Source organism: Oncorhynchus masou, chromosome 20 (assembly GCF_036934945.1).
Source record: "Oncorhynchus masou masou isolate Uvic2021 chromosome 20, UVic_Omas_1.1, whole genome shotgun sequence".
NCBI classification, from domain to species: domain Eukaryota; kingdom Metazoa; phylum Chordata; class Actinopteri; order Salmoniformes; family Salmonidae; genus Oncorhynchus; species Oncorhynchus masou.
In genome coordinates this window covers 2,690,896-2,716,824 of record NC_088231.1, presented here as the reverse complement: position 1 = coordinate 2,716,824, position 25,929 = coordinate 2,690,896, and the positions used below count along the sequence as shown (strand labels likewise).

Genomic DNA, 25,929 nt, shown 5'->3' with positions numbered 1-25,929 from the left:
TTTTCTTTCATCATGAAGCCATCTATTTTGTGAAGTGCACCAGTCACTCCTGGTGCAAAGCACAATCACAACATGAGGCTGCCACCCCCGTGCTTCACGTTTGGTATGGTGTTCTTCGGCTTGCAAGCCTCCCCCTTTTTCCTCCAAACGTAACGATGGTCATTATGGCCAAACAGTTCGATTTTTGTTTCATCAGATCAGAGGACATTTCTCCATAAAGTTTGATCTTTGTCCCCATGTGCAGTTGCAAACCGTAGTCTAGCTTTTTTTTATGGCGGTTTTGGAGCAGTGGCTTCTTCCTTGCTGGTTATGTCGATATAGGACTCGTTTTACTGTGGATATAGATAATGTTGTACCTGTTTGCTCCAGCATCTTCACAAGGTCCTTTGCTGTTGTTCTGGGATTGATTTGCACTTTTCGCACCAAAGTTCATCTCTAGGAGACAGAATCTCCTTCCTCAGCGGTATGATGGCTGCGTGGTCCCATGGTGTTGATACTTGCGTACTATTGTTTGTACAGATGAACGTGGTACCTTGCTCCCAAGGATGAACCAGACTTGTGGAGGTCTACAATTTTTTCTGAGGTCTTGGCTGATTTCTTTTGATTTCCCATGATGTCAAGCAAAGAGTTTGAAGGTAGGCCTTGAAATACATCCACAGGTAAACCTCCAATTGACTCAAATGTTGTCAATTAGCCTATCAGAAGCTTCTAAAGCCATGACATAATTTTCTGTAATTTTCCAAGCTGTTGAAAGGCACAGTCAACTCAGTGTATGTAGACGTCTCTGACCCACTGGAATTGTGATACAGTGAATTATAAGTGAAATAATCTGTCTGTTAACAATTGTTGGAAAAATGACTTGCGTCATGCACAAAGTAGATGTCCTAACTTACCTGCCAAAACTATAGTCTGTTAACAAGAAATGTGTGGAGTGGTTGAAAACGAGTTTTAATGACTCCAACATACGTTTATGTAAACTTCCGACTTCAACTGTATTTATTGTATTAGATTGTGTCCTTTTGGGCCCTGGTCAAAAGTAATGCACTATATAGGGAATAGGGTGCCATTTGTGAAGCAACCAGAGTCATGGGCAGAGCTCTGTTTTTTTCCACATGCCTGATTAGAAATGCAACACACCATCAATATAGAGGTGTGATTTAGTGATGTTTTTGTGTTTGTGTGTGGGATCTGACAGAGCTTTGCCCCCTGGTTTAATAACAGAAGTCCTGCTGCTGAGTCACCCATGCAGAGAGGCTGATTTATTTCAGGTCTAATTATGCAAAAACAAAATGGCTTCTTCCTTCCTATTGAAATAGAAGTTTCCACTAGCCTTGAATCCAAACTGGATAGAGCGCAATAGATCAGTTTTGTTTCCAAGCTGGAATTCCACTCTAACTAGAGAAGAAGAGAGGAATTCTAGCCTGTAATCCAAACTGAATAGCAATATGGTTTCACTACATTCAGTTTGTATTTCAGGCTAGAGTTCCTCTTTGGAAGGAAGGTTTGGAAAGAGAGAAATTCCAGCCTGAAACCCTAACTAAATATTGTTCTGTTTCACAATATTCCGTTTGGATTCCAGGCTAGAATTCATCCTCCCCAATCAGTGGCAGGAAAGAGAGGGAGCAAGTTAGAGGGAGGGAGGGAGAGAATGAAGCTGCCTGCTTTCCTTGGCGGCCTTGGCAAGGTAATGGTCCGTGCTGTTTATTTACACCAGGAGGGAATCTGCTGAGGAGATGGCCGATTAGTCAGGCAACCATATTGTCATCTGCCTGCCTGAACCGGGCTGGCCAGGAGCAGGGAGAAACTTGTGGTTTTCTGGAATGATGGAGAAAGGGGGTTGTGTGTGTTTCCAAGTGTTTGTATACAGCGTGTGTGTTTTTGGTTTGTGTGTGTTCGTGGAATTAGTGGTAATGCTAGCCAGGAGTGGAGGTGGGTGCAGTAATCATGTCCTAGGAGCTGCTTCCACTTTCTGCCTCACTGGCTGCAAGATCAGCATGCAGCACTGCATGAACACAGCTTTAAGGGGGCATTAGTGCGTGTGTGTCTTGTAACCCATTGTGTTTGCGGAATCTGACCCCCGTGAGATCATTAACGTAACTGAAATTCTCATTTTTAAAAGCTCATTCTGTTTGATCATACCCAAATAATGTTGTTGACTCATCCTACTTGTAGTTGTGGCCAAAGCATATTAGAGAAGAAAAATATAACAGTAAATCCCTATCTCAAACACATTTTTGCAAAAAAAATGCTTGACATTTGCTTGGATAATGGCATCATCCTCTTTGGCTGAGACAGGCCCCTTTGTAATTGGTCCAGCAGCTTTTTCCAAATTCTCTGGTGGGGAGACATGGCCGTGTCCGAATACCAATACTAGCGTACAACATACTTAAACTGCATCCTATGTACTCATCGTCGCATACTATTTAGCATGTACTGTTTCAGTAAAAAGTATGCAGTAGGACACGGCCACAGCACTGTAGCAGGTATGCAGGTGGGTTTTTCTCAATTCAATAGACATGTATCACATTAACCAGTCTGATAATATGTAATTTCCTATTTGATACCTTTACCTATACACAGGCTGGTTGTAGGCAGACTATCAGAGTCAACCTATACCATAGCCCCATACAGCCTTTATTAAAAATTGGAGAATGAAGACAAAAAACAGATCAGTCGGTTCCATTTGAACATATTTATTAGTAAAGTACTGCAACGTGCTGTATGTAAATGATATCAAATAGCCTAGTACACACACTAAAACAGTTCACATGTTCAAATCAAAAGGCTATTGCACCGAAACGTGGAATGTTGGCTGCATGGCACATTCAGAACCGCTGGACAGCAACATAATAAACTAAAGTGATAATTGGTATTGAGATCAGAATGACTGCTAAGGCTTGATCCATCAATGAAATGATGAAATAGGTAGCCTACAAAACCAAAACAATCCGTATGTACCAATCAAAATGCCTGATTAACATGACATCATAGCGCAGCCACATCCCGAGTCCCCGGTGCCGACACATTCACAAGTCAAAACATGGAAGTTTGAATTTTATTTTTTATTTTACCTTTATTTAACCAGGCAAGTCAGTTAAGAACAAATTCTTATTTTCAATGACAGCCTGGGAACAGTGGGTTAACTGCCTATTCAGGGGCAGAATGACAGATTTGTACCTTGTCAGCTCGGGGGTTTGAACTCGCAACCTTCCGGTTACTAGTCCAACGCTCTAACCACTAGGCTACCCTGAGGGGCAACGTTGTTACATCAGAATTATTTGATTTGATTTGATTAGGATTGTTTTGGGAGGGGGGGGGTTTCGGATGGTTGAGGGGCAGCTCTCGGGGGACCTGTGGGGGGGGGCTCTTGGAGGGCTGATATTTTGCTGGTTTCGATTTCCCGTTTTTGACCTTGTGAGAGACCTGTCGACGTGCCCTTGAGCAGGGCGTTGACCCTGGTTGCTTCTGTGGGTCGCTCTGGATGGGAGTCTGTTAGATGATTGAATGTAATGTTAAAGTCGATTGTATGTTTTAAATTTCTATTTAAAAAATATATTTAAAAAAAAAAAAGATGGTTTAGTATTTAGTTTAAAAGCTCTGATGAAGGCCAAGAGAACATGAAACCCTATTCAATGAGAAGTTATTTTTCAAAGATGTAGCCTACGATGCAATACTTAGTTTTAAGGAGAACAAGAACTACTGCGTCTACATTTGAACACCACCTCAGAAGCTTCTCTATGTGGCAACTTCCCAATTAAGTAGCCAAGTTTTGTTGTTTGGCAACTTGAAAAGAACTAGAGCCTATCGCTCATAGTTCACCTCTTCCAATGCATTGTGGAAAAGTGTGCATCAAAAAAGTGTGCATCAAAAAAGTGTGCATCAAGACGAAATGAGTATAACATCCTGGCATTTAAATCATACCCCATTTTCTAAACTTCACATAACTATAAAACATTCTATTTCTACATACTGAGAATGTGTCATGTGTTATTGGTTCATTTTGGTATCACAGACCCCATATCTGATTATCAGCTGTTGCCAAAGCCAAAACTAGTATGACATCCAGGCATTGAAAGTATACTTGATTTTTTTTTAAATGTCATATACTATGAAACTTAATTTCTTTCACACTCAAATGGCCTACTATTTAGGACACACATATGGGTATTTGAACACGGACTCGGGAATGCACAGCACACTCACAGCACACTCACAGCACACAAGCAAGCAAGCCAAGCAATCCTGAGCTGGTGTTAGCAAAAGGGACAAAGCATCTGCAACAACTGAAGTATCCCGCCAGTCACTTCTATTTCCAATGATGTGGTTTGTAGTTTCAAGTTGTTTAGTCGTATTGTATAGTCGTATACACAGGATATACATGTGGGATATGCATATACGTGTGGTTTGTAAGAGTTGTCCTGCTTGATGTTCGGAAGCCGTCAGCTAACGTTAGCCAACAAGAAAGCAAAGCCAAAGCCAATCCTCCGCACATCAACCATCTCGCCTTTCCTGTGGTTTGTAGCGAAACGTTTTATGTCAAGAGGAAACCGAGTTAGCTGTTGTTGACTGGAAAAGGTAACAGCTGAGCTGCCAATAATTAGTTTTAGTTTTTTTAACCAATATACGCCCAAAACCCTGTTGTTTCTAACAGGCCAAGCAGGGGCACTGAGAAAAGCAGATTTTTAACGTCCTTAAAAAAATTCTAGTTCATATTTCATAATAAATCAGGAACACTGGACAGATACGTTATAGCGTTGATTATAATATCTCTGATCAATGTGATCTGCACATTGACTCGGCACCAGTACTCCTTATACAGTATATAGCCACATTATTGTTATTTCTTTGCTACTAATTCCTTTTTTATTTAGCCATTTTTTATATTGTTGGTTAAGGGCTTGTAAGTAAGCTTTTCACAGTGAAGTCTACACCTGTTGTATTTGGCGTACGTGACAAATAAAGTTTGATTTGATCTTTGGAAGACGCCAAGTCATTATTTACTGTACTTTGAAGTATACTGAACAGAAATGTAGTGGGTGCGTGTTGGTGGCAGGAAGTCAGGCGCAGGAGAACAAACTTGGTATAAAACGGAGTCGTTTAATAAGTGGTGACCAAACTCCAAAAAAACAAAATATATAAAATAACAAAAGTGGGTACAAAACCCGTTGAACACCAACACATACTAGCACAATCACATACAATCAAACAATCTCCGACAAGGACGTGAGGGGAAACGGAGGTTTAAATACACGACATGTAATCGATGGGATTGGAACCAGGTGTGAAGGAAGACGAGACAAAACCAATGGAAAATGAAAAATGGATCAGTGGCGGCTAGAACACCGCCCGAACAAGGAGAGACTTCGGCGGAAGTCGTGACAAAAAATATGAAATGCAACATGGAACAATTACAGTTCATATCAGATCATTTAAATAAATCCATTAGGCCCTAATCTATGGATTTTACATGACTCGGAATAAAGATATGCATATTTTGATTAGAGATAGCTTTTTAAAAAATGTAGGGGGTATTGATCAGAAAACCAGTCAGTATCTGGTGTGACCACCATTTGCCTCATGCAGCGCGACACATCTCCTTTGCATTGATCAGGCTGTTGATTGTAGCCTGTGGAATGTTGTCCCACTCCTCTTCATAGGCAGTGCGAAGTTGCTGGATATTGGCGAGAACTGTAATAGCTGTAGTGCACGTTGATCCAGAGCAGACGAATGGCACAACAATGGGCCTCAGGGTCTCGTCATGTTATCTCTGTCCATTCCAATTGCCATCGATAAAATGCAATTGGGTTCGTTGTCTGTAGCTTATGCCTGTCCATACCAATAACCCCACTGCCACCATGGGGCACTCTGCTCACAATGCTAACATCAGCAAACCGCTCGCCCACACAACGCCATACACGTGGTCTGCGGCTGTAAAGGCTAGTTGGTCGTACTGCCAAATTCTCTAAAAGGACGTTAGAGACGGCTTATGGTAGAGACATTAACATTAAATTCTCTGGCAACAACTCTGGTGGATATCCCTGCAGACAGCATGCCAATTGCATGCTCCCCCAAAATCTGTGGCATTGTGTTGTGTGATAAAACTGCACATTTTAGAGTGGCTTTTTATTGTACCCAATACAAGGTGCATCTGTGTAATGATCATGCGGTTTAATCAGCTTATTGATATGCCACACCTGTTAGGTGGATGGAATACCTTGGCAATGGAGAAATGCTCACTAACAGGGAAGGAATCAAATTTGTGCACAACATTTGAGAGAAATAAGCTTTTTGTGTGAATGGAACATTTATGTGATCAACACTTTACATGTTGCGTATTTATTTTGGTCCAGTGTATCATGTGAAAAAAAGCCTATTCCCTATACAGTATAGTGCACTACTATTGACCAGAGCCCTATTTGCCCTGGTTAAAAATAGTGCATTCTGCAGGGATTGTGGTGCCGTTTGAGAGACAGCCACAAACGCATTCATTTGTTGTGCAAACAGGACAACTGTGCATCTGTGACCATTAGTGCTGCACCACGAGTACTTCGAGTCCATCATTACTAGTCTGCCTCACACCCTTACTTACTTACTCAAGTGTGGGCGGACAAGCCCACTAAAGCACAATTAAACTGGCAACAGAAAAACAAGTGTGAAAAGGGAACACATTGGGACAATCTAAACACGGGATTTACCACTTGAGGGGAATAGGTAGAGATGGGTCGTGTTCATGAAGAAAACGGAACGAAACAGGGAGACGGACTACTGAATAAGAAATGCACATTTGTGTCTTCCAATGCTAAATGTGTGAAAACACTGCAAGCCCAAATTAACATGGTCCCTTAGCCAGCTTTTTCGGCCAATTAACTTGGCTTTCCCAATGTATCCTAGCCCCCCTAAAGACAAGGAAGTGAGCCCTGTGTGAATTTATCCCTTCCCTTCAACTCTATACATGATGCCTGAATGTTGTAGTTAGGACCATTTACTGTTAATGGTTGGGAAAAAGGTGCCTGTACAAAACGGTGCCCGGGAGCGTTTTAAAAGCAAAGTAGCAAACGAACCATTCTTTCATTACCCACCAGGAAACTTGTGGGCCGTTGCAATTTTCGCTGCATGACGTCCAGAACATATTACAGCTACTTTGTGTGCATTTACAAGTGGGTCTGAAAAGCCTTTGTCCCGCTCCCTCGCTGTGCCTGTGCCTCAAATAGCACCCTATTCCCAAATGGTCCCGTGGGCACTGGTGTAAAGAAGTGCACTATATAGTGAATAGGGTTACCTCAGTATATACTAGAGGTAGACTCATATTGCTTCTCACAGTAGAGGGCCCGGAAAGGACTTGCTAATTGCCCCTGCTATTTCAATGATTGGGTTGTTTTTCTGCTGTAGGAATGAGTACAGTGGAGAAAATACATGCCATTAGTAAAGAAAATAGCGCACAACCATTTTATAAACTACTTCTGATGTACAAAATAAGACTATTTCTTAACCCTGCTTCTTAACACATTTTTCAGCTATTTCCGCTGTTTTTAAACGCATCGTGTTTCTGCGTTTGTGTGCGTGTCTCAGTGCCCTGACTCGGCCTGCAAGCAGGACCTGCTGGCCTACCTGCAGAGAATCGCCCTGTACTGCCACCAGCTCAACATCTGTAGCAAGGTCAAGGCTGAGGTCCAGAACCTGGGAGGAGAGCTCATCGTCTCTGGGGTAAGTCTCACCGCACAACACCCTAGGATGGTACAGTCAAGGCTCTGGGTCTCTGTCTCCGTGTATTCAGGTGCATAAAGCAGTGGTGAGCGGCAATGTTCTGTCTGTGGGCCTCGTTCCTTTATCTCAATAGTTACAAGGGACCTTCCCTAGGCTTCCTCCCTCCTCGTTTCTTACAATTCCTCTCAAAGGGCATTGGAGGAGTTCTGAGGGAGAGCCTTGGATCCTCTCATTCAATGCACTTTGAGAGGAATTGATTAAACAACAATGGAGGAAGCAAGGATTTGGTTTTTAGCGCTTGTCTAAAAACACAGGACAGATGATGGCAGCGTTATGGTGGATACCAACTACTGAACTGCTTAGACGCATGTCAGTTAGTTTCAACTTTAAATGGTATTTTAAGCTAACGCTGAAAAGGTGGAAGTTAAATGCATTCCAAATCTCAAATCCACCCCACTATGCACTTGTGGGGTGAATCTCAATCATGTCACTTGGCATCCTTCCCTTGTCCACTTGTCTTGATCGAGAGGGGAAAGAAAGCTAGTTGATACTGTTGATTTTACACCCCATTTCTAGGAAATGGTATGGCGTTTTGGAAAGGACTTTATACCCTTAGACTCTAGTACAGAATGCTGGCTGCCAAAGACCACCTTTCAGAGAGACTCAGAGTCCAGGCATTATCTTTGATATTTTCTTTCTTTCTGCAATGATTTTACATAACATTATAACATTTCAAAATTATTACACAATAAATGTGGTAGTATATTGTCCAATGGCAGTATAAACATTAATGGATAATATTTTAGCAATCCTTGCCATACTGAGCCACATGACATTCCTCACCAGTCAACCTTATTGGTGCGATGCGTAGGATGTTTGTCGCCTTTCGCGCCAGCAACCCGGGTTTGCTTCCTTGCCCTGCCATTTTGCTACAATACGCTAAAAGCTCAAATGATGCCAATCAATAGAGCAGTAATCAAATGTTATTGGTTGTGTACACATATACTACATGGCCAAAGGTATGTGGACACCCCTTCAGACCAGCGACCGTGGACCCTCTGCTGCTGTCTCCCTATCTCCGCTGAGACTAATGTCGTGTTCAAAACAACTGAGAACTCGGATATCTCCGACTTCCAACTTTAGTGCGTTCAAGGAAATTCTGGGGGAAAAAAACGCGATCAGACTGGGAAAAATTATCCATCTCGGAATTCCAAGTTGGAAACTCTGGCATCTTTCTAGAGCTCTGACTTTCCGACCTGAAGATCACCAATGTCATGATTTGACCTCGTTTTTTTGAGGGGGGATTTCCTAGCTGTCTTGAATGCACCATGACCATCAGAAGCATGTACCATCAGTCAAGTAAAATTTAAAAAAGCAATTATTTGAAAATGTATTGAAAATTACCATCACAATAAGCAAAGCCAAGTGTCGGCTGGAGTGGTGTAAAGCTCGATGCCATTGGATACTCTGGAAGAACCGCAGTGGCCTAAGCATTGGACTAGTAACCGAAAGGTTGCAAGTTCACCATCTGGCAAGTACAAAATCGTCGTTCTGAACAGGTTTGGCGGATGTTCTTAACTGACTTGCCTAGTAAAATCAAGCATATTATGGCGTAATGTAAATGGACTCAGGTCTGGCTCCAACGAATCTAGTATGCCAGGACAAGAAACACTCTCCTCGAGTCGACCGTTGTTTGGCAAAACTGTCATTCTCTCTTTCCCTTCGCGGTGCCAACCCAGGGAGTCCTCAACACAACTGACAATTAAGCGTTGAAAAACATGGCCCTCGCTATACGACACCTACTTTTTTTTTTCTCCCTCAGACACTTCTTAATTAGCAGTTGGTGGAGGTCAGGTGTACCTCTCTTCTCTCCCTGCGTTTTGTTTGGCTGACATTTAGAGGCTGCGGCTGGCCCCCCTACCCCCTTGCCCCCCACCCCGAGAAGGGAGTCAACCGCTAGAATTAATTGGCTCCGAACTCCAGCTGGTCACTATAAAAAGGTTAGCAGCACGGTGGGTGCCCCTGATACCCCGAATTATGCTTAAAATACCAAGTAATATGCAGCCATTTAATCCCGACAGCACCCTATTTTGAACAGCACAAAATGTGTTCACTATCACAGGCTCTGGTCGAAAGTAGTGCGCTATATAGGGAACAGGGTGCCATTGGTGGACACCCGCTTTCTCTTAATGAGGCTGTCATATCAGAGATGTGTTGGAGGCACAGCGGTCACTCTGACCCTGTCCAGCTACTCAGGGCTCTGATAAGAAGAGTGAGGGACCTGCTATCGCCCTGCGGGGGAGGCCAGAGACAGAGATCTCACCTCTGTACTGTAAGAACCGCTGGCTTGATAAAGCCTTCTTCAGTGAGAGCTCTTTGCCGCAGGCAGTCCTTGTTATCTTGCAGCGTGACATGGGATGTCTGAAAGACTCTGAAGAAAGGGGTGCATCTCAATACCCTTTCATTGAAGAAATAACACGTCTCCAATTGGTTGGATAGTATTAATGCTTACACTTGCCCAATAGATATGCTCCACTGAATTCCTGAAAGAAATCCAATTGGTTGGATTATTGCTTATTGCTCACCTATCCAATCACTTAGAGCTTCCTTTTCCCCTCTCCTTCTTCCCACCTCTCCCCCCCTCTCCTTCTTCCCACCTCTCCCCCCCTCTCCTTCTTCCCACCTCCCCCCCCCTCCTTCTTCCACCTCCCCCTCCCCTCTCCTTCTTCCCACCCCCCTCTCCTTCTTCCCCCCTCCTTCTTCCCACCTCCCACTCCCACTCCCCTCTCCTTCTTCCCACCCACCCTCCCCACCTCTCTCCTTCCCACCTCCCCCCCCTCCTTCCCCCTCCCCTCATTCTTCCCACCTCTCCCCCCTCTCCTTCTTCTTCCCACCCCCTCTCCCCCCTCTCCTCTCCCCCCCACCTCTCCCTCCCTTCTTCCCACCTCTCCCTCCCCTCTCCTTCTTCCCACCTCTCCCTCCCCTCTCCTTCTTCCCACCTCTCCCTCCCCTCTCCTTCTTCCCACCTCTCCCTCCCCTCTCCTTCTTCCCACCTCTCCCTCCCCTCCCATTCTTCCCACCTCTCCCTCCCTCCCCACCTTCCCTCCCCACCTCTCCCTCCCCTCTCCTTCTTCCCACCTCTCCCTCCCCTCCTCCTTCTTCCCACCTCTCCCTCCCCTCTCCTTCTTCCCACCTCTCCCTCCCTCTCCTTCTTCCCACCTCTCCCTCCCCTCCCTTCCCCCACCTCTCCCTCCCCTTCCTTCTTCCCACCTCTCCCTCCCCTCTCCTTCTTCCCACCTCTCCCTCCCCTCTCCTTCTTCCCACCTCTCCCTCCCCCCTCTCCTTCTTCCCACCTCTCCCTCCCCTCTCCTTCTTCCCACCTCTCCCTCCCCTCTCCTTCTTCCCACCTCTCCCTCCCCTCTCCTTCCCCCCTCTCCCTCCCCTCCTTCTTCCCACCTTCCCTTCCCACCTCCCCTCCCTCTCTTCTTCCCACCTCTCCCTCCCCTCTCCTTCTTCCCACCTCTCCCTCCCCTCTCCTTCTTCCCACCTCTCCCCCCTCTCCTTCACCCCCCTCTCTCCTTCTTCCCACCTCTCCCTCCCTTTCCCCACCTCTTCTCCCTTCCCACCTCTCCCCCCTCTCCTTCTTCCCCACCTCTCCCTCTCCCTCTCTTTCTTCCCTCCTCTCCCCCCTCTCCCCACCCCTTCTCCTCCCCACCTCTCCCTCCCCCTCTCCTTTTCCCCACCTCTCCCTCCCCTCTCTTTCCACCCCTCCCCCCTCCTCCCCCCCCTCTCCTTCTTCCCACCTCTCCCCCTCTCCTTCTTCCCACCCCCCTCCCCTCCCCATCTCCCCTTCTTCCCACCTCTCCCTCCCCTCTCCTTCTTCCCACCTCTCCCCCTCTCCTTCTTCCCACCACTCCCCCTCTCCTTCTTCCCACTTCTCCTTCCCCTCTCCTTTTCCCCACCTCTCCCTCACCTCTCTTTCTTCCCACCTCTCCCCTCCTCTCCTCCCTTCCTCCCCTCACGGGGTCTGCAGAATGTTGCATGCGCAGTTGATGATGCAGGTTTGCGGTTGACCTAACCATTGCTTCCATTGCAGGTGTTATATATGTGACGGTTTATATGTGATGGTTTTTCACATGTCCATTTTAATGTATAAAGCTGACCGAGTAAAAGCAGTTCCTATGTAACTACAATGTTGTTCCTACAGTTCATACTATAGTAGCGAAATAGGTATATCCGTGCAACGTAAGATATGGTGTTGGTACAAGGTTCTTAACTTCTAAGTTGTCCTTTGTCTCTCTCCGTAGCTGGACAGCGCCACCTCCCTCATCCAGGCGGCCAAGAACTTGATGAACGCTGTGGTGCTCACAGTCAAAGCCAGCTACGTGGCGTCCACCAAGTACGCCAAGGTGTACGGCGCCGCCGCCGTCAACTCGCCTGTGGTCAGCTGGCGCATGAAGGCGCCCGAGAAGAAGCCCTTGGTGAAGCGGGAGAAGCCTGAGGAGTGCCAGACCCGCGTTCGACGGGGCTCGCAGAAGAAGCACATCTCGCCCGTCCAGGCCCTCAGTGAGTTCAAGGCCATGGACTCCTTCTAAAGATGTCCGCCGCCACGACGGATGTCACTGGAACCAAGAAAAACAACACCGACAACGAGAAGTTTAAGAAAACTCCCCTTCTTTCTTTGTGTTAATTTGTTTTGTTTTTTGGTGAGACGAGTTATGCTGATAATAACACCGCCTCCTTTCTCCCTTTTGAGCGAAGGGTCGATGAAAAAAACCTACCTGGAGGACTATCCCGCCACCTGTTCTGAACTACAGCTCCCATGAACACTTTGGGGCTTCTCGGCCAATGGGGAGCCAGCGTGCTCCCACCCATATTTATGACTATTATTACTACTGTAGCTTAACCGTGTGAGAGCCAAATGTGTGACACTAAAAACAAGAACTTACTTTCAAAAAACGGGAGATAAAAAGTTAAAAACAAAACATAGCAGAAGAGGGGCACCTAAATGGCCGTCAATATTATTGCTATATCATTACTATTGTGGTACTGACCGGCTGCTCGTACACACATTAACTGTCTGAATGGAAACGATGAATGGCGCAGTAGTGAAATCACTGTAACAAGGGGATTGATCTATCACGGCTGATACACTTTGGGCGGCATTTTCGTGGTGCAAAAAGAGCGCAGGTTTGTGCAAAAATGACTGTAAACCTCGAAATAATCAGGCAGAGAGATGTGATTATTTCTTCGACAATGTGCATTATAAGGAGACCATTGAACTAGAGTTTAGTTTACTGAGTAATGCATGTGCAGACCTGATGAAACGTTTCAACTTAAATCACACTGCCTGACTATGAAGAGGTTTATAGTATTACCCCCACAGATCTGTGCTTTTGTCAATATTCCCTTCCTAACTTAATCTTGTATGTTGTCCCCGGTTTGAACGTTACCTTACCTGTAGAGCTAGGAATAACTTATATTTAAGGTAACTGAAAGTGTTTGGCATCCAAGTCATTTGTTTCCTTGTTCCTTCCCGACCCATACCGGCGTTCCTGAACGATGCACACACTTTATGGTCCTATGGTATTGCCTTTAAAAAAAAAAATAATTCTCATGATGATATCACTAACTATATCGCAGCCTGATTGGATTATTGTGTAGAGTCTAATAGTAGACACGGAGAGGTATGACTAGTTGTGGTTTGCTCAGAGAACATAAGGCTGCGTTTAGACAGGCAGCCCGATTCTGATATATTTTTTACTGATTTGTCTTTTAATCAGTTCAGCTATCAAAACGATCTGATGTGAAAGATCTGATGTGATTCAAAAGTGAAATTAGTGGAAAGATTATCAGAATTGGGGTGCCTGATTTAATGAAGCCCTAGAGTCCTACATACATACATACAGGTAATTGCCAAAATAATGGAAATGTGAGTAAATGAAGGATATAACGTATATTAAAAGCAAATGCTTCCACACAGGTGTAGTTCTTGAGTTAATTAAGCAATTAACATCCCAGCATGCTTAGGCTCATGTATAAAGATGCTGGGCAGGCCATTATTTGGGCTACCTACAATGGCCCCCATAGAATGACAATACCATCCACACAGCATGAATGGCCATGGTATGGTTTGATGAGCATGAAAACGATGTAAACCATATGCCACGGCCGTCTGTCACCAGATCTCCACCTAATTGAACACTTATGGGAGATTCTGGAGTGGAGACAGCGTTTTCCACCACCATCAACAAAACAGGAAATGATGGATTTGGGTTGCATCCCTCCAATATAGTTCCAGACAAAGAATCTATGCTTAGGCACACTGAAACTGCTCTGGCTCGTGTTGGCCCACTGCCCTATTAACACACTTTATGTTGGCGTTTCCTTTCTACTGGCAGTTACCTGTACATACATACAAACAAGTACCTTTATATTCACTGTTCTCTAATAAACCCCTCAACTTGACTGACCACCCTCCACGCCTGTTTCTTCATCACTCACAAGCGCCTATATTTTTTTATATAGTACAGATATTATAATTATAAGGTGGGTATTCAATTCAATTTCAGATCATGGCTTTACAGAATGCGATTGATTTGCACACTCGTGGAAACCTATTATCTGCAATTGCATGAATACCAGTCTAATTTTGCACAATTTTTACCCACCATAGAATGTTACACGTGTCCTGGTTCCTTAGAGGGGCTAATACAAATGTATCTACATGGGGCAAAAAAGTATTTAGTCAGCCAATAATTGTGCTAGTTCTCCCACTTAAAAAGATGAGAGAGGCCTGCAATTTTCATCATAGGTACACTTCAACTATGGCAGACAAAATGAGAAAAAATGTTTTCCAGAAAATCACATTGAAGGATTTTTAATGAATTCATTTGCAAATTATGGAGGAAAATAAGTTTTTGGTCACCTACAAACAAGCAAGATTTCTGGCTCTCACAGACCTTATTTAAGAGGCTCCCCTGTCCTCCACTCGTGACCTGTATTAATGGCACCTGTTTGAACTTGTTATCAGTATAAAAGACACCTGTCCAGAACCTCAAACAGTCACACTCCAAACTCCACTATGGCCAAGACCAAAGAGCTGTCAAAGGACACCAGAAACAAAATTGTAGACCTGCACCAGGCTGGGAAGACTGAATCTGCAATAGGTAAGCAGCTTGGTTTGAAGAAATCAACTGTGGGAGCAATTATTAGGAAATGGAAGAAATACAAGACCACTGATAATCTCCCTCGATCTGGGGCTCCACGCAAGATCTCACCCCGTGGGGTCAAAATGATCACAAGAACGGTGAGCAAAAATCCCAGAACCACACGGGGGTCCTAGAAGAATGAGCTGCAGAGAGCTGGGACAAAAGTAACAAAGCCTACCATCAGTAACACACTACGCCGCCAGGGACTCAAATCCTGCAGTGCCAGACGTGTCCCCCTGCTTAAGCCAGTACATATCCAGGCCCGTCTGAAGTTTGCTAGAGAGCATTTGGATGATCCAGAAGAAGACTGGGAGAATGTCATATGGTCAGATCAAACCAAAATATAACTTTTTGGTAAAAATTCAACTCGTCGTGTTTGGAGGACAAAGAATGCTGAGTTGCATCCAAAGAACACCATACCTACTGTGAAGCATGTGGGTGGAAACATCATGCTTTGGGCTGTTTTTCTGCAAAGGGACCAGGACGACTGATCTGTGTAAAGGATAGAATGAATGGGGCCATGTATCGTGAGATTTTGAGTGAAAACCTCCTTCCACCAGCAAGGGCATTGAAGTTGAAACGTGGCTGGGTCTTTCAGCATGACATTTATCCCAAACACACCGCCCGGGCAACAAAGGAGTGGCTTCGTAAGAAGCATTTCAAGGTCCTAGAGTGGCCTAGCCAGTCTCCAGATCTCAACCCCATAGAAAATCTTTGGAGGGAGTTGAAAGTCCGTGTTGCCCAGCAACAGCCCCAAAACATCACTGCTCTAGAGGAGATCTGCATGGAGGAATGGGCCAAAATACCAGCAACAGTGTGTGAAAACCTTGTGAAGACTTACAGAAAACATTTGACCTCTGTCATTGCCAACAAAGGGTATATAACAAAGTAATGAGATAAACTTTTGTTATTAACCAAATACTTATTTTCCACCATAATTTGCAAATAAATTCATTAGAAATCCTACAATGTGATTTTCTGGATTTTGTCTGTCATGGTTGAAGTGTACCTATGATGAAAATTACAGGCCTCTCTCATCTTTTTAAGTGGGAGAACTTGCACAATTGGCGGCTGACTAAATACTTTTTTGCCCCATTGTATGCCAGGCAGTACACTATTTACCTGTGTAAGAGTTCAGATATTCATAATGCCTATTCAACTTTGCACCTGAAACTGAAAGAGGACCAGAAGTCACAAACACCGACACTCACCATATCATTTCCCAGGATGGCCATGTCACAATTCTCCAGCCTTTTCTCAGAGTGCCCATCGTGGATTTAACATGATAGGAAGTGTGCAAGTGTGCATTTTGGGAGCTGGGTGGAACATTTGGACGTAGCCTTAAGAACAAATAGACAGGCTGTGGCCCGATCCTCTACCTTTCTCCCAATGTGTGCTCTGGTTCATCACAGACCTGAAAGGAACAGACTGGTGGAATACTCCCTGTATAATGCCATGGGAGAATTTCAGTTGCATTTCCTTGATTCCATGTATCCTCTTTCCTCACCTGCTCATGAAAACCCATTGGGTGAGAAGGTCAGAGGGGCAGGACTTCTGACCACGTCCTATGGGTTTTGAGAAGGAGGCGAGAAGTTAAGAAAATCCAAATGAGATTCTCCCCAATGTTCACAATGTTTAAGTCCTGTGTCAGAAACACACAGACAGTGTACTGCAGACCGACATGGACTGAAAAAGAACAGAGTGGTTGAGGGAATTTGGTGGAATACTCTGTATAATACCAATAACATATAAGCTTCATGTAGCTCACTGCAACAAGCAAACAGACAGGGTAGTTGTCAGGACCCGGTTACGAACCTGGGTCTCCGGAGTGAGAAACAGTCACTTAACCAACTGAGCCACGAATAGTCAGCAGAACCCGGAAGATGAGGCAGACACAGCAGTACTTAAGACGGTGTATTTAATAAAGTAAAAAGGAGAAGTCCTTCAATACAAAAAATGGCAAATCCAAAAGGTGGTAGGAATAGCACAAAAAAGCCTCAAGAGATACTCAAAAACAAAAACAGAATTCCACAAGAGCATCCACCGGAATCGACAAGAATACACAGAACACTAGGGCTGGGTGCTAACATACAAACACAGAGCACAGAACTGAGGGAAACTAAGGGTTTAAATACAATCAGGGGAAACGAGGCACAGGTGCAAATAATAATGGGGAACAAGGGAAAAAACATAAGGTCAAAAAGCACAATGGGGGCATCTAGTGACCAAAACCCGGAACAACCCTGGCCAAATCCTGACAGTAGTGCCGAATAAATCAAATCAAATCAAATGTTTTTGTCACATACACATGGTTAGCAGATGTTAATGCGAGTGTAGCGAAATGCTTGTGCTTCTAGTTCCGACAATCCAGTAATAAGCAACGAGTAATCTAACCTAACAATTCCAAAACTACTACCTTATACACACAAGTGTAAAGGGATAAAGAATATGTACATAAAAACCCAGACCCTGAGCTCTGCTGTGTGAAGGCATCGGAGTCCATATCGAACAGATGAGCTCTCGTCAATTGCCATTAGAGAGGGAGAGAGGGAGAGGGAGCAGTGAAGAGACAGTAGGAGAGGGAGGGAGAGGGAGAGGGAGCAGTGAAGAGACAGTAGGAGAGGGAGGGAGAGAGGGAGGAGAGGGAGGGAGCAGTGAAGAGAGGAGAGGGAGGGAGGAGGGAGGGAGCAGTGAAGAGACAGTAGGAGAGGGAGGGAGAGAGGGAAGGAGAGAGGGAAGGAAGGAGAGGGGAGGAGCAGTGAAGAGACAGTAGGAGAGGGAGGGTAGGAGAGGGAGGGAGGAGGAGAGAGGGAGGGGGAGCAGTGAAGAGACAGTAGGAGAGTAGGAGAGGGAGAGGGAGCAGTGAAGAGACAGTAGGAGAGGGAGGGAGAGGGGAGAGCAGTGAAGAGACAGTAGGAGAGGGAGGGAGAGAGGGAAGGTGAAGAGACAGTAGGAGAGGGAGCAGTGAAGGGACAGTAGGAGAGGGAGGGAGAGAGGGAAGGGAGGAGGAGGGAGCAGTGAAGAGACAGTAGGAGAGAGGGAGGGAGAGAGGGAAGGAGAGAGGAAGGAGAGAGGGGAGGGGGAGCAGTGAAGGGACAGTAGGAGAGGGAGGGAGAGAGGGAGAGGGAAGGAAGAGACAGTAGGAGAGGGAGGGAGAGAGGGAGAGGGAGGGGGAGCAGTGAAGAGACAGTAGGAGAGGGAGGGAGAGAGGGAGAGGGAGCAGTGAAGAGACAGTAGGAGAGGGAGGGAGAGAGGGAAGGAGAGAGGGAAGGGAGAGAGGGAGGGGGAGCAGTGAAGGGACAGTAGGAGAGGGAGGGAGAGAGGGAAGGAGAGAGGGAGGGGGAGCAGTGAAGGGACAGTAGGAGAGGGAGGGAGAGAGGGAGAGGGAGAGAGAAGAGACAGGGAGAGGGAGCAGTGAAGAGACAGTAGGAGAGAGAGGGGAGAGTGAAGGGACAGGAGGAGGGGAAGGAGAGGGAAGGAGAGGGAGAGAGGGAGCAGTGAAGAGACAGTAGGAGAGGGAGGGAGAGAGGGAGAGGGAGCAGTGAAGAGACAGTAGGAGAGAGAGGGAGAGAGGGAGAGGGAGCAGTGAAGAGACAGTAGGAGAGGGAGGGAGAGAGGGAAGGAGAGAGGGAAGGAGAGAGGGAGGGGGAGCAGTGAAGAGACAGTAGGAGAGGGAGGGAGAGAGGGAAGGAGAGAGGGAGCAGTGAAGAGACAGTAGGAGAGGGAGGGAGAGAGGGAAGGAGAGAGGGGAGGGAGGGAGAGGGGACAGGAGAGGGGAGGGAGAGAGGGAAGGAGAGAGGGAGGGAGAGGGAGCAGTGAAGAGACAGTAGGAGAGGGAGGGAGAGAGGGAAGGAGAGAGGGAAGGGAGAGAGGGAGGGGGAGCAGTGAAGAGACAGTAGGAGAGGGAGGGAGAGAGGGAGAGGGAGCAGTGAAGGAGACAGTAGGGGGAGAGGAAGAGGTAGGAGGGAGGGAGAGAGGGAAGGGGAGCAGTGAAGGGACAGTAGGAGAGGGAGGGAGAGAGGGAAGGAGAGAGGGAGGGGGAGCAGTGAAGGGACAGTAGGAGAGGGAGGGAGAGAGGGAAGGAGAGAGGAGAGAGGGAGCAGTGAAGAGACAGTAGGAGAGGAGGGGAGAGGGAGCAGTGAAGGACAGAGGAGGGAAGGGAGAGAGGGAGGGGAGCAGTGAAGAGACAGTAGGAGAGGGAGGGAGATAGGGAAGGAGAGAGGGAAGGAGAGAGGGAGGGCAGCAGTGAAGGGACAGTAGGAGAGGCAGAGAGAGGGAAGGAGAGAGAAGGAGAGAGGGAGGGGGAGCAGTGAAGGGACAGTAGGAGAGGGAGGGAGAGAGGGACAGGAGGAGAGGGACAGTAGGAGAGGGAGGGAGAGCAGTGAGGAGACAGTAGGAGAGGGAGGGAGAGAGGGAGAAGGAGCAGTGAAGAGACAGTAGGAGAGGGAGGGAGAGAGGGAAGGAGAGAGGGAAGGAGAGAGGGAGGGGGAGCAGTGAAGGGACAGTAGGAGAGGGAGGGAGAGAGGGAAGGAGAGAGGGAAGGAGAGAAGGAAGGAGAGAAGGAAGGAGAGAGGGACAGTAGGAGAGGGAGGGAGAGAGGGAGAGGGAGCAGTGAAGAGACAGCAGGAGAGGGAGGGAGAGAGGGAAGAAGAGAGGGAAGGAGAGAGGGAGGGGGAGCAGTGAAGGGACAGTAGGAGAGGGAGGGAGAGAAGGGAAGGAGAGAGGGAAGGAGAGAAGGAAGGAGAGAGGGACAGTAGGAGAGGGAGGGAGAGAGGGAGGGAGAGGGGAAGGAGAGAGGGACTGTTCTGTAGTAAACAAACCCCCACTAGTCAGCAGCTCAATAATCATAAGGGGAAGACACCTTCAGCACTGCTGTATGGCCCTGGAAACCAGCACAAGGTTTGGATACAAGAGCTGAGCATGCTAAAGCATCGTCCAACATATTGCTGCGACATATGCCACCAGACCTGGGTTTCAAATACTTGAAGAATCATTTGAAATACTTTCTCCGTGCCTGTTTGAGCTTGTCCATCTTATGTTAACCAATGGAAAAGTCCCAACACTGCAAATCCCACCCAAACAGACTCTAGAAAACGCTCAAAGTATTTCAAAGATTCTTCAAGTTGTTCACACTCTCATCACCGTCCTGCGGCAGCCTGGTAACACACAGCGGACTAGTGCCGTTTTAAAGCGAATTTCCTGTAATTCTATCTATTTTCCTTTGTGTTCAGGTACTCTCTGGGGAGTGGGGGCCCACACTACACCAGCGGTTACACATCCATCCACCATAGTTGCTGGAACCATGCCAGAAAGGATGTGAAAATGAAAGATCCGAGCCAACACAGTACAGTTTGTTCAGGTCTGCACGACAGTCCACCTATTGCAACAGAGAACCTTGAGAGTTCTATAGACATCATAACAGTTCTCTCTGCAATGTATTTACGACTTGAACGTGGCTCAGGGCCATGCCAAGGGAAATCAAGGCCTTAAAGGCAATAAAGCGAAATGTTCTGAACGTAACAGAAAGGCTGCCTTCCAAACGGCCCCCTATTCCCTATAAAGGGTGCTACCTTTGACTAGGGCCCGACGGAAACCACTTGGAACACAGACAGATTCATACCCTGAATTGCATACTATAAACGTAAGATAGAAGGTTATAGCTTTTCTCTTCAGCATTGATATCCATTGTTCTTCAAAGTCAGAATGAGCCGTTTCGATATGCGTTATGTTCTTGATGTCGTACTTGCGTTACGCGAACACCTTGTCCGTCTGATTCAAGGGTTTGATGAAGACCCTCCGTCCTTCCATCGCTGCTCAGAATCCCTCTCTGTTGGATAGGAAACACACGCTTAACAATGATCAATGCCATCCGCTGAACAAACTCGAACGGGGGCGCTTCCAATCATAACGCATTGACAGGCTTAATCGCCCCCCACCCCCTCCACACCATTACACATTAGAAACAGGGTTAAAGAAAAGGATGTTTTTTACCTAATAAAGCCCACGGCAGAGAAATAGACCATTACTTTACATTAAATTGGCACAGTCGGATATCATTACTTTACATTAGATGGGCACAGCCAAGTGTGGTGTCGGTAATGGATGAACAGAACATGCATGCTGTTACCAACGAATAGCTAGTAGCTATTATCAATGAATAGCTGTTATCAATGGATCATAGATGGCCATTTCAAGTCAATGGCAGCTGCTACCAATAGACCAACCGCTCTCCCACCCTGCATTAAAGCAAGGCCAGTGTGAGGTGTCGTGCAGTACAATGTGGACCGTTTTCTAAGTCATTCCTTTAAAGGGGCAATCTGAGATTCGAAAAATAAAAATAAAGTGGCCACCCTGACACTTTTTGGGAGGGGCAGGAGAAATGCAACCACTCTAAAACTCACAGAAAGAGCTATAGATGCAAGGACCATCATTTTGAAGCTACGGTACACAATGTATCATAGGGTTCATTATACAATGTCTACCTCATTCATTTAAAAGTGCAGCCATGGATGTACCAATCCCAGATTGTCCCTTAAAGAGAACAGCGTCTAATATAAGAGGAGTGAGTCCCTTGAAAAACAAAAGCTCTCGACAGACGTCCCCAGCAGTCTTAAAGTAGTATTAAAAAGCCTGCAGTGTTGCTCGGATCTAATTAAACAAATCTGGCCTCCCCTGCTTCCAACACTAAAGGAGGAAGAGAAGAAGACCTCAAATGAATTATTGTCCCCAGTGGGTATGTCTATACAGCTAACAGACACTATATTATGAGACTTCACGATGGTTTGTGGCCACTTGTCCCTTTGGTGAGACCGAGGGGTTTCCTAGCCCTCTACATCTGTAGTGTACATCTCAATGATGTGAAGTGGAGACAACAAAAGGAAACCACTTGAGACTATTGAGATGCCCCTTACCCAGGTCAGTTGGCTCTAAACATACCATGGTTCAATAGTATTTGATTTTTTTTTAACATAGACTTTTGATTTAATCAATTTCTTAGTCCATAAAGAGCAAACTCCACCCAACTGGCACTCCAGGCAGGCAAAATCAAACTTTTAAAAGTATTTGCAAGAAAATAGATACTCTTCGAACCGAGGTCTGACTGCAGAAATGCCACACTGCCTAACCCCGGCCCTTACCCGGTAGAAGGCGGTAAACAAACAGATTTTAATGATACATTACACCAGATGGCAACTTAATGAGACAAAGCTGTCACCGTTTAAATGACTCAGAGCAAGAGAAAGAGAGGGAGGAGAGGAAGGAGGGACCGAGGGATTGGAGGGGGAGGATCATAAATGCCATAAAAAATTTGAACAAGGTCATAATAAAGTTGGAGACAGTCCCCAAAAAGACTGAAGAGAAACGTCCCTGATTTATTAATGTCTGTAATGAAATGGAGAGAAAGAGAAGGAAGAGAGAGAGAGGGGGGGGGGGGTATAAAAGGGGAGAGAGAAGGGAAACAGCGAGAGAATGAGTGAAAGACAAGGAGGGGAAGAGAATGAGAGAAAGAGGGGGAAGGAGGGGAAGAGAGAGAGAGAGAGATACCTCTGATAAGTCAGAACCTGAGCCAATGAGGAGCAGGTCCAATCCCACACCTGGGAAATGGAGGACTAAGCCCTTAACACTATTAAGTAAACACAATTAAGTTTTCAGGGAGAGTGAACGATGTTACTGGGTCTCAGCTGCCAAAGTCCATATCTTTGTCTCAAATGGCACCCCCAATGCACTACTGTACATTTGAATAGGGCTTTGGTCAAAAGTAGAGCATAACATAGGTACATATGGTGTGCGTCCCAAATGTCACACTATTCCCTGTCAGACCATCCATGAGGGAGGTTTTCTTTGAGGTTAAAATGTGGTTGAGAATTGGTGCTTTTTATGAAGTATCCCCTGTAGCCACTTGCAGTTTATCGTACTAAACAATAAGCCACGAGCAGAATTGAACCAGAAAGGCTACTGTGCATAAATTACACATATTTTGGGGGTGAAACATAATGAGTATTGTGCACACACACCTACACACACAAAATAACAGTTTGTCCATCCTGGAGCCATCCTCTGCGGTCTTCTTGGTGGGGTCGATGACATCAGAGGAGTTCATCAGGGGCCCTTTGCCTCTGGCGGGGAACACAGGGAATGGGCGTAAGTATTAGTAGTCTTGCAAAAACTGGAAAAAAGATAGCGCCCCCAAAAAAACTCCCAAAACATGGGCCGCCACAACTACACTTGAATTGACTGAGAGTCATTTTCAAAACATTTTCACATCAAACATAAAGAGCATGATATTGATTCAATGATTGTAGGGAGGGCCTCCTGAGTAGCACAGCAGTCTAAGGCACTGCACCGCAGTGCTAGAGGCATAACTACAGACCGAGTTCGATCTTGGACTGTGTCACAACCGGCCGTGATTGGGAGTCCCGTAGGGCGGAGCACAATTGGCCCAGCGTTGTTCGGGTTAAGGGAGGGTTTGGCCATGGGGGCTTTACCAGGCTCATTGTGCTCTAGCGACTCCTTGTGGTGGACCGGGCGCCTGCAGGCTGACCTCGGTCATCAGTTGAACAGTGTTTCCTCCGACACATTGGCGCGGCTGGCTTCCGTGTTTGGCGGGCCGGTGTTAAAGAAGCGCGGTTTGGCGTGTCATGTTTCAGAGGACGAACGACTTGACCTTCACCTCCCGAGCCCATTGGGGAGTTGCAGTGATGAGAAAGATCGAAATTGGGGAGAAAAAGGAATGACAACCTGCTCTCTGTCATCTATCCAGACACAAAACTATGTGTGGGCGATGATTGCTACAGAGATTTTAGATTTGTTCTGGATCTCTTTTAGTCCTCATTTGGATTTATCTTCCAAGAGTCCTTAAACATTCATATACAATGTATTTTATTATATAATATGAACACATTTAAAAAAAAAACATTTTCAAATATAACACACTGTAACAAACAGACAGAATACACTAACATACTGACCAGATAAATACTCACTCTAAAAAGATATATTGATTCTTCATCGACCATAGTCCAGCACAACTTTCCTATGTATTATATTTAACTGGTTTTAAAGTCTTGTTTAAATGTACATATTGAAAGAGAGTACATGTCATTTTCAATAAACACTGGAAACGTGGGCCGCAACTACGTACCGTTCATTCGGAAAGGACTTTTTGCTTTGTCATTATGGGGTTTTGTGTGTAGATTGATGAGGGGGGAAAACAATTCAATCCTCAATGTGGAAATAGTCAAGAGGTCTGAATACTTTCCGAATGCACTGTATTTTATCATCAATTCATGGTGCTCCGTCATAAAAAGAGTATTACACAATACCAGTGACATGCAGTCAGGTTAGGCAGGGGAAGCAGTGCTTCCCCAGTGATAATCAAATAACAAGAAGCTGTCATGAAATATAAATTAAATAAAAAATGAAATTACATTAAAAATCGCCATTCATTTTTGTTATCTAATGTTTTATATCATTGTGGTGGTTTTTATGGTCAAGATGTAAAAAAAAAAAATGCTACAACTGAGTCAAAAGGTCAGGCGTCAGAGTATTCATGTCTTTGTTTCCTTTGGAATCCATGAAAATCCTTTCCTGACTCCAGTTTGTTAAAACCAGTTGAGTGATAGGGGAAAATGTTGATTTCCGCCTAAATAGACATACCCGAATGTAATTATTTTTCATGAGATGGTCATAAACAATAACTGGTAATGCTTCATAGTTTTAGAAAGGTCTTGAACTCAACTTTCTGGTGAAAATTGTTATAAATTGCTGAGGTCACTTTTGCTTGAAATTATTGAAATGAGTTCTAAACATAGTAACAATCAAATTATAAATTACTTACTATAAGATTTCACATTTCTTCTAACTGTAAAATAAATATGATCATACTTGGTGACAGTACAATATTGGCACTATTGCATACAACTGTCGACAGAGAATTTTCTCCTAAACAGGGCATAGAGGCGCCATTCAAATGTGTCCAGACTCATTACAACTTCAGCTTTAAGCACAAAGTGGTCTTCTTTCAATTCTATGAAATTATTTAGTTTTTTTTTCATGTTGAGAGCTTTAAATCCTGCTGAGAATATCCCAGCGAGATGACCACATTGTCTGCACTCGCTAGTGCAAGCTGTGCTCCCAAGCTGGGCTCACTCTCTCAGAGGACGAGATAATCGATTATTCGTCTGGATCGGAGAGGAAATGTGACACGTCACTCCCTGTGCAAATGTGGGGTCTGAAACTTGACACTTCACGTCAACTCTGCTTAGAGAGTGGAAACTGAGAACAGACAGTTGTTCACAGAGTACTTTGTACACCAAAATGTCAGTCAGAACTGCTCCAGAACTGCTCAAAGTCCCCCTAAACAGGGGACTTAACATCTATTAAGGAACAGGGTAAGCATAGGCATCACTGCTTTTCCTTGCTTGTAGCTGATTTCATACACATTGTTTGGGTAATTCCTGGAGTCCATTTGGGTGGCTCTACATAATTTGGTTCTCCTGTCTCCCTCTCCTAGCTGTCGGGCAGGTTAACAGTGAGTACTTGAGTGTCCACTTGTCTGAAACGTCATTAGCAATTAATCATTTTTACTCAGACTTTCACACATCTTGAACGTTTACTTTTGCTTTGTTGATGCAGTGGGAACGGGGCTTCTCCCGTCTTGGCCTCTACACGGATGAGGCTAACTGTACTACAACCATTGTGTATTCTGGTTGCCCTACTGTGGTGCATGCAGAACAAAATACTGGACATGGGATTATGCTGTGACTCCTACAATGCTGTCACCGAGAGGGAAGGACAGACGAAGTGAAGGTAGTGAAGGTGCATTTTGCTTTGCAATTTGCAGGTTCTGTTATTGTTGAATCATGAGAATAGACACCATCCCTTTGAATGACTTTGATTTATCAGGCTAGAATTTTGTTTTGAACTTTTGAGAAATTGATTGTTGACATGGTATCTTTGCTAGAACCGTATTTATTAAACATACACCTTCCTAATATTGAGTTCCAATTTGGGTTCC

At 45.4% G+C, this 25,929-nt stretch overlaps 1 protein-coding gene across 4 annotated transcripts in view; it reads left to right on the top strand.

The window, feature by feature from the left end:
- LOC135506694 (catenin alpha-2) overlaps positions 1–12,848 on the top strand; it is a 760,099-nt gene extending 747,251 nt beyond the window's left edge. For all 4 annotated transcript variants that reach the window (XM_064926016.1, XM_064926018.1, XM_064926017.1 and 1 more), the window contains 2 exons: positions 7,570–7,704; positions 12,012–12,848. In XM_064926016.1, the coding sequence (XP_064782088.1) occupies positions 7,570–7,704; positions 12,012–12,299 (423 nt within the window). In that variant the 3' untranslated portion in view covers positions 12,300–12,848. The remainder of the gene's footprint in view (positions 1–7,569; positions 7,705–12,011) is intronic.
- The last annotated feature ends 13,081 nt before the right edge of the window (positions 12,849–25,929 follow it).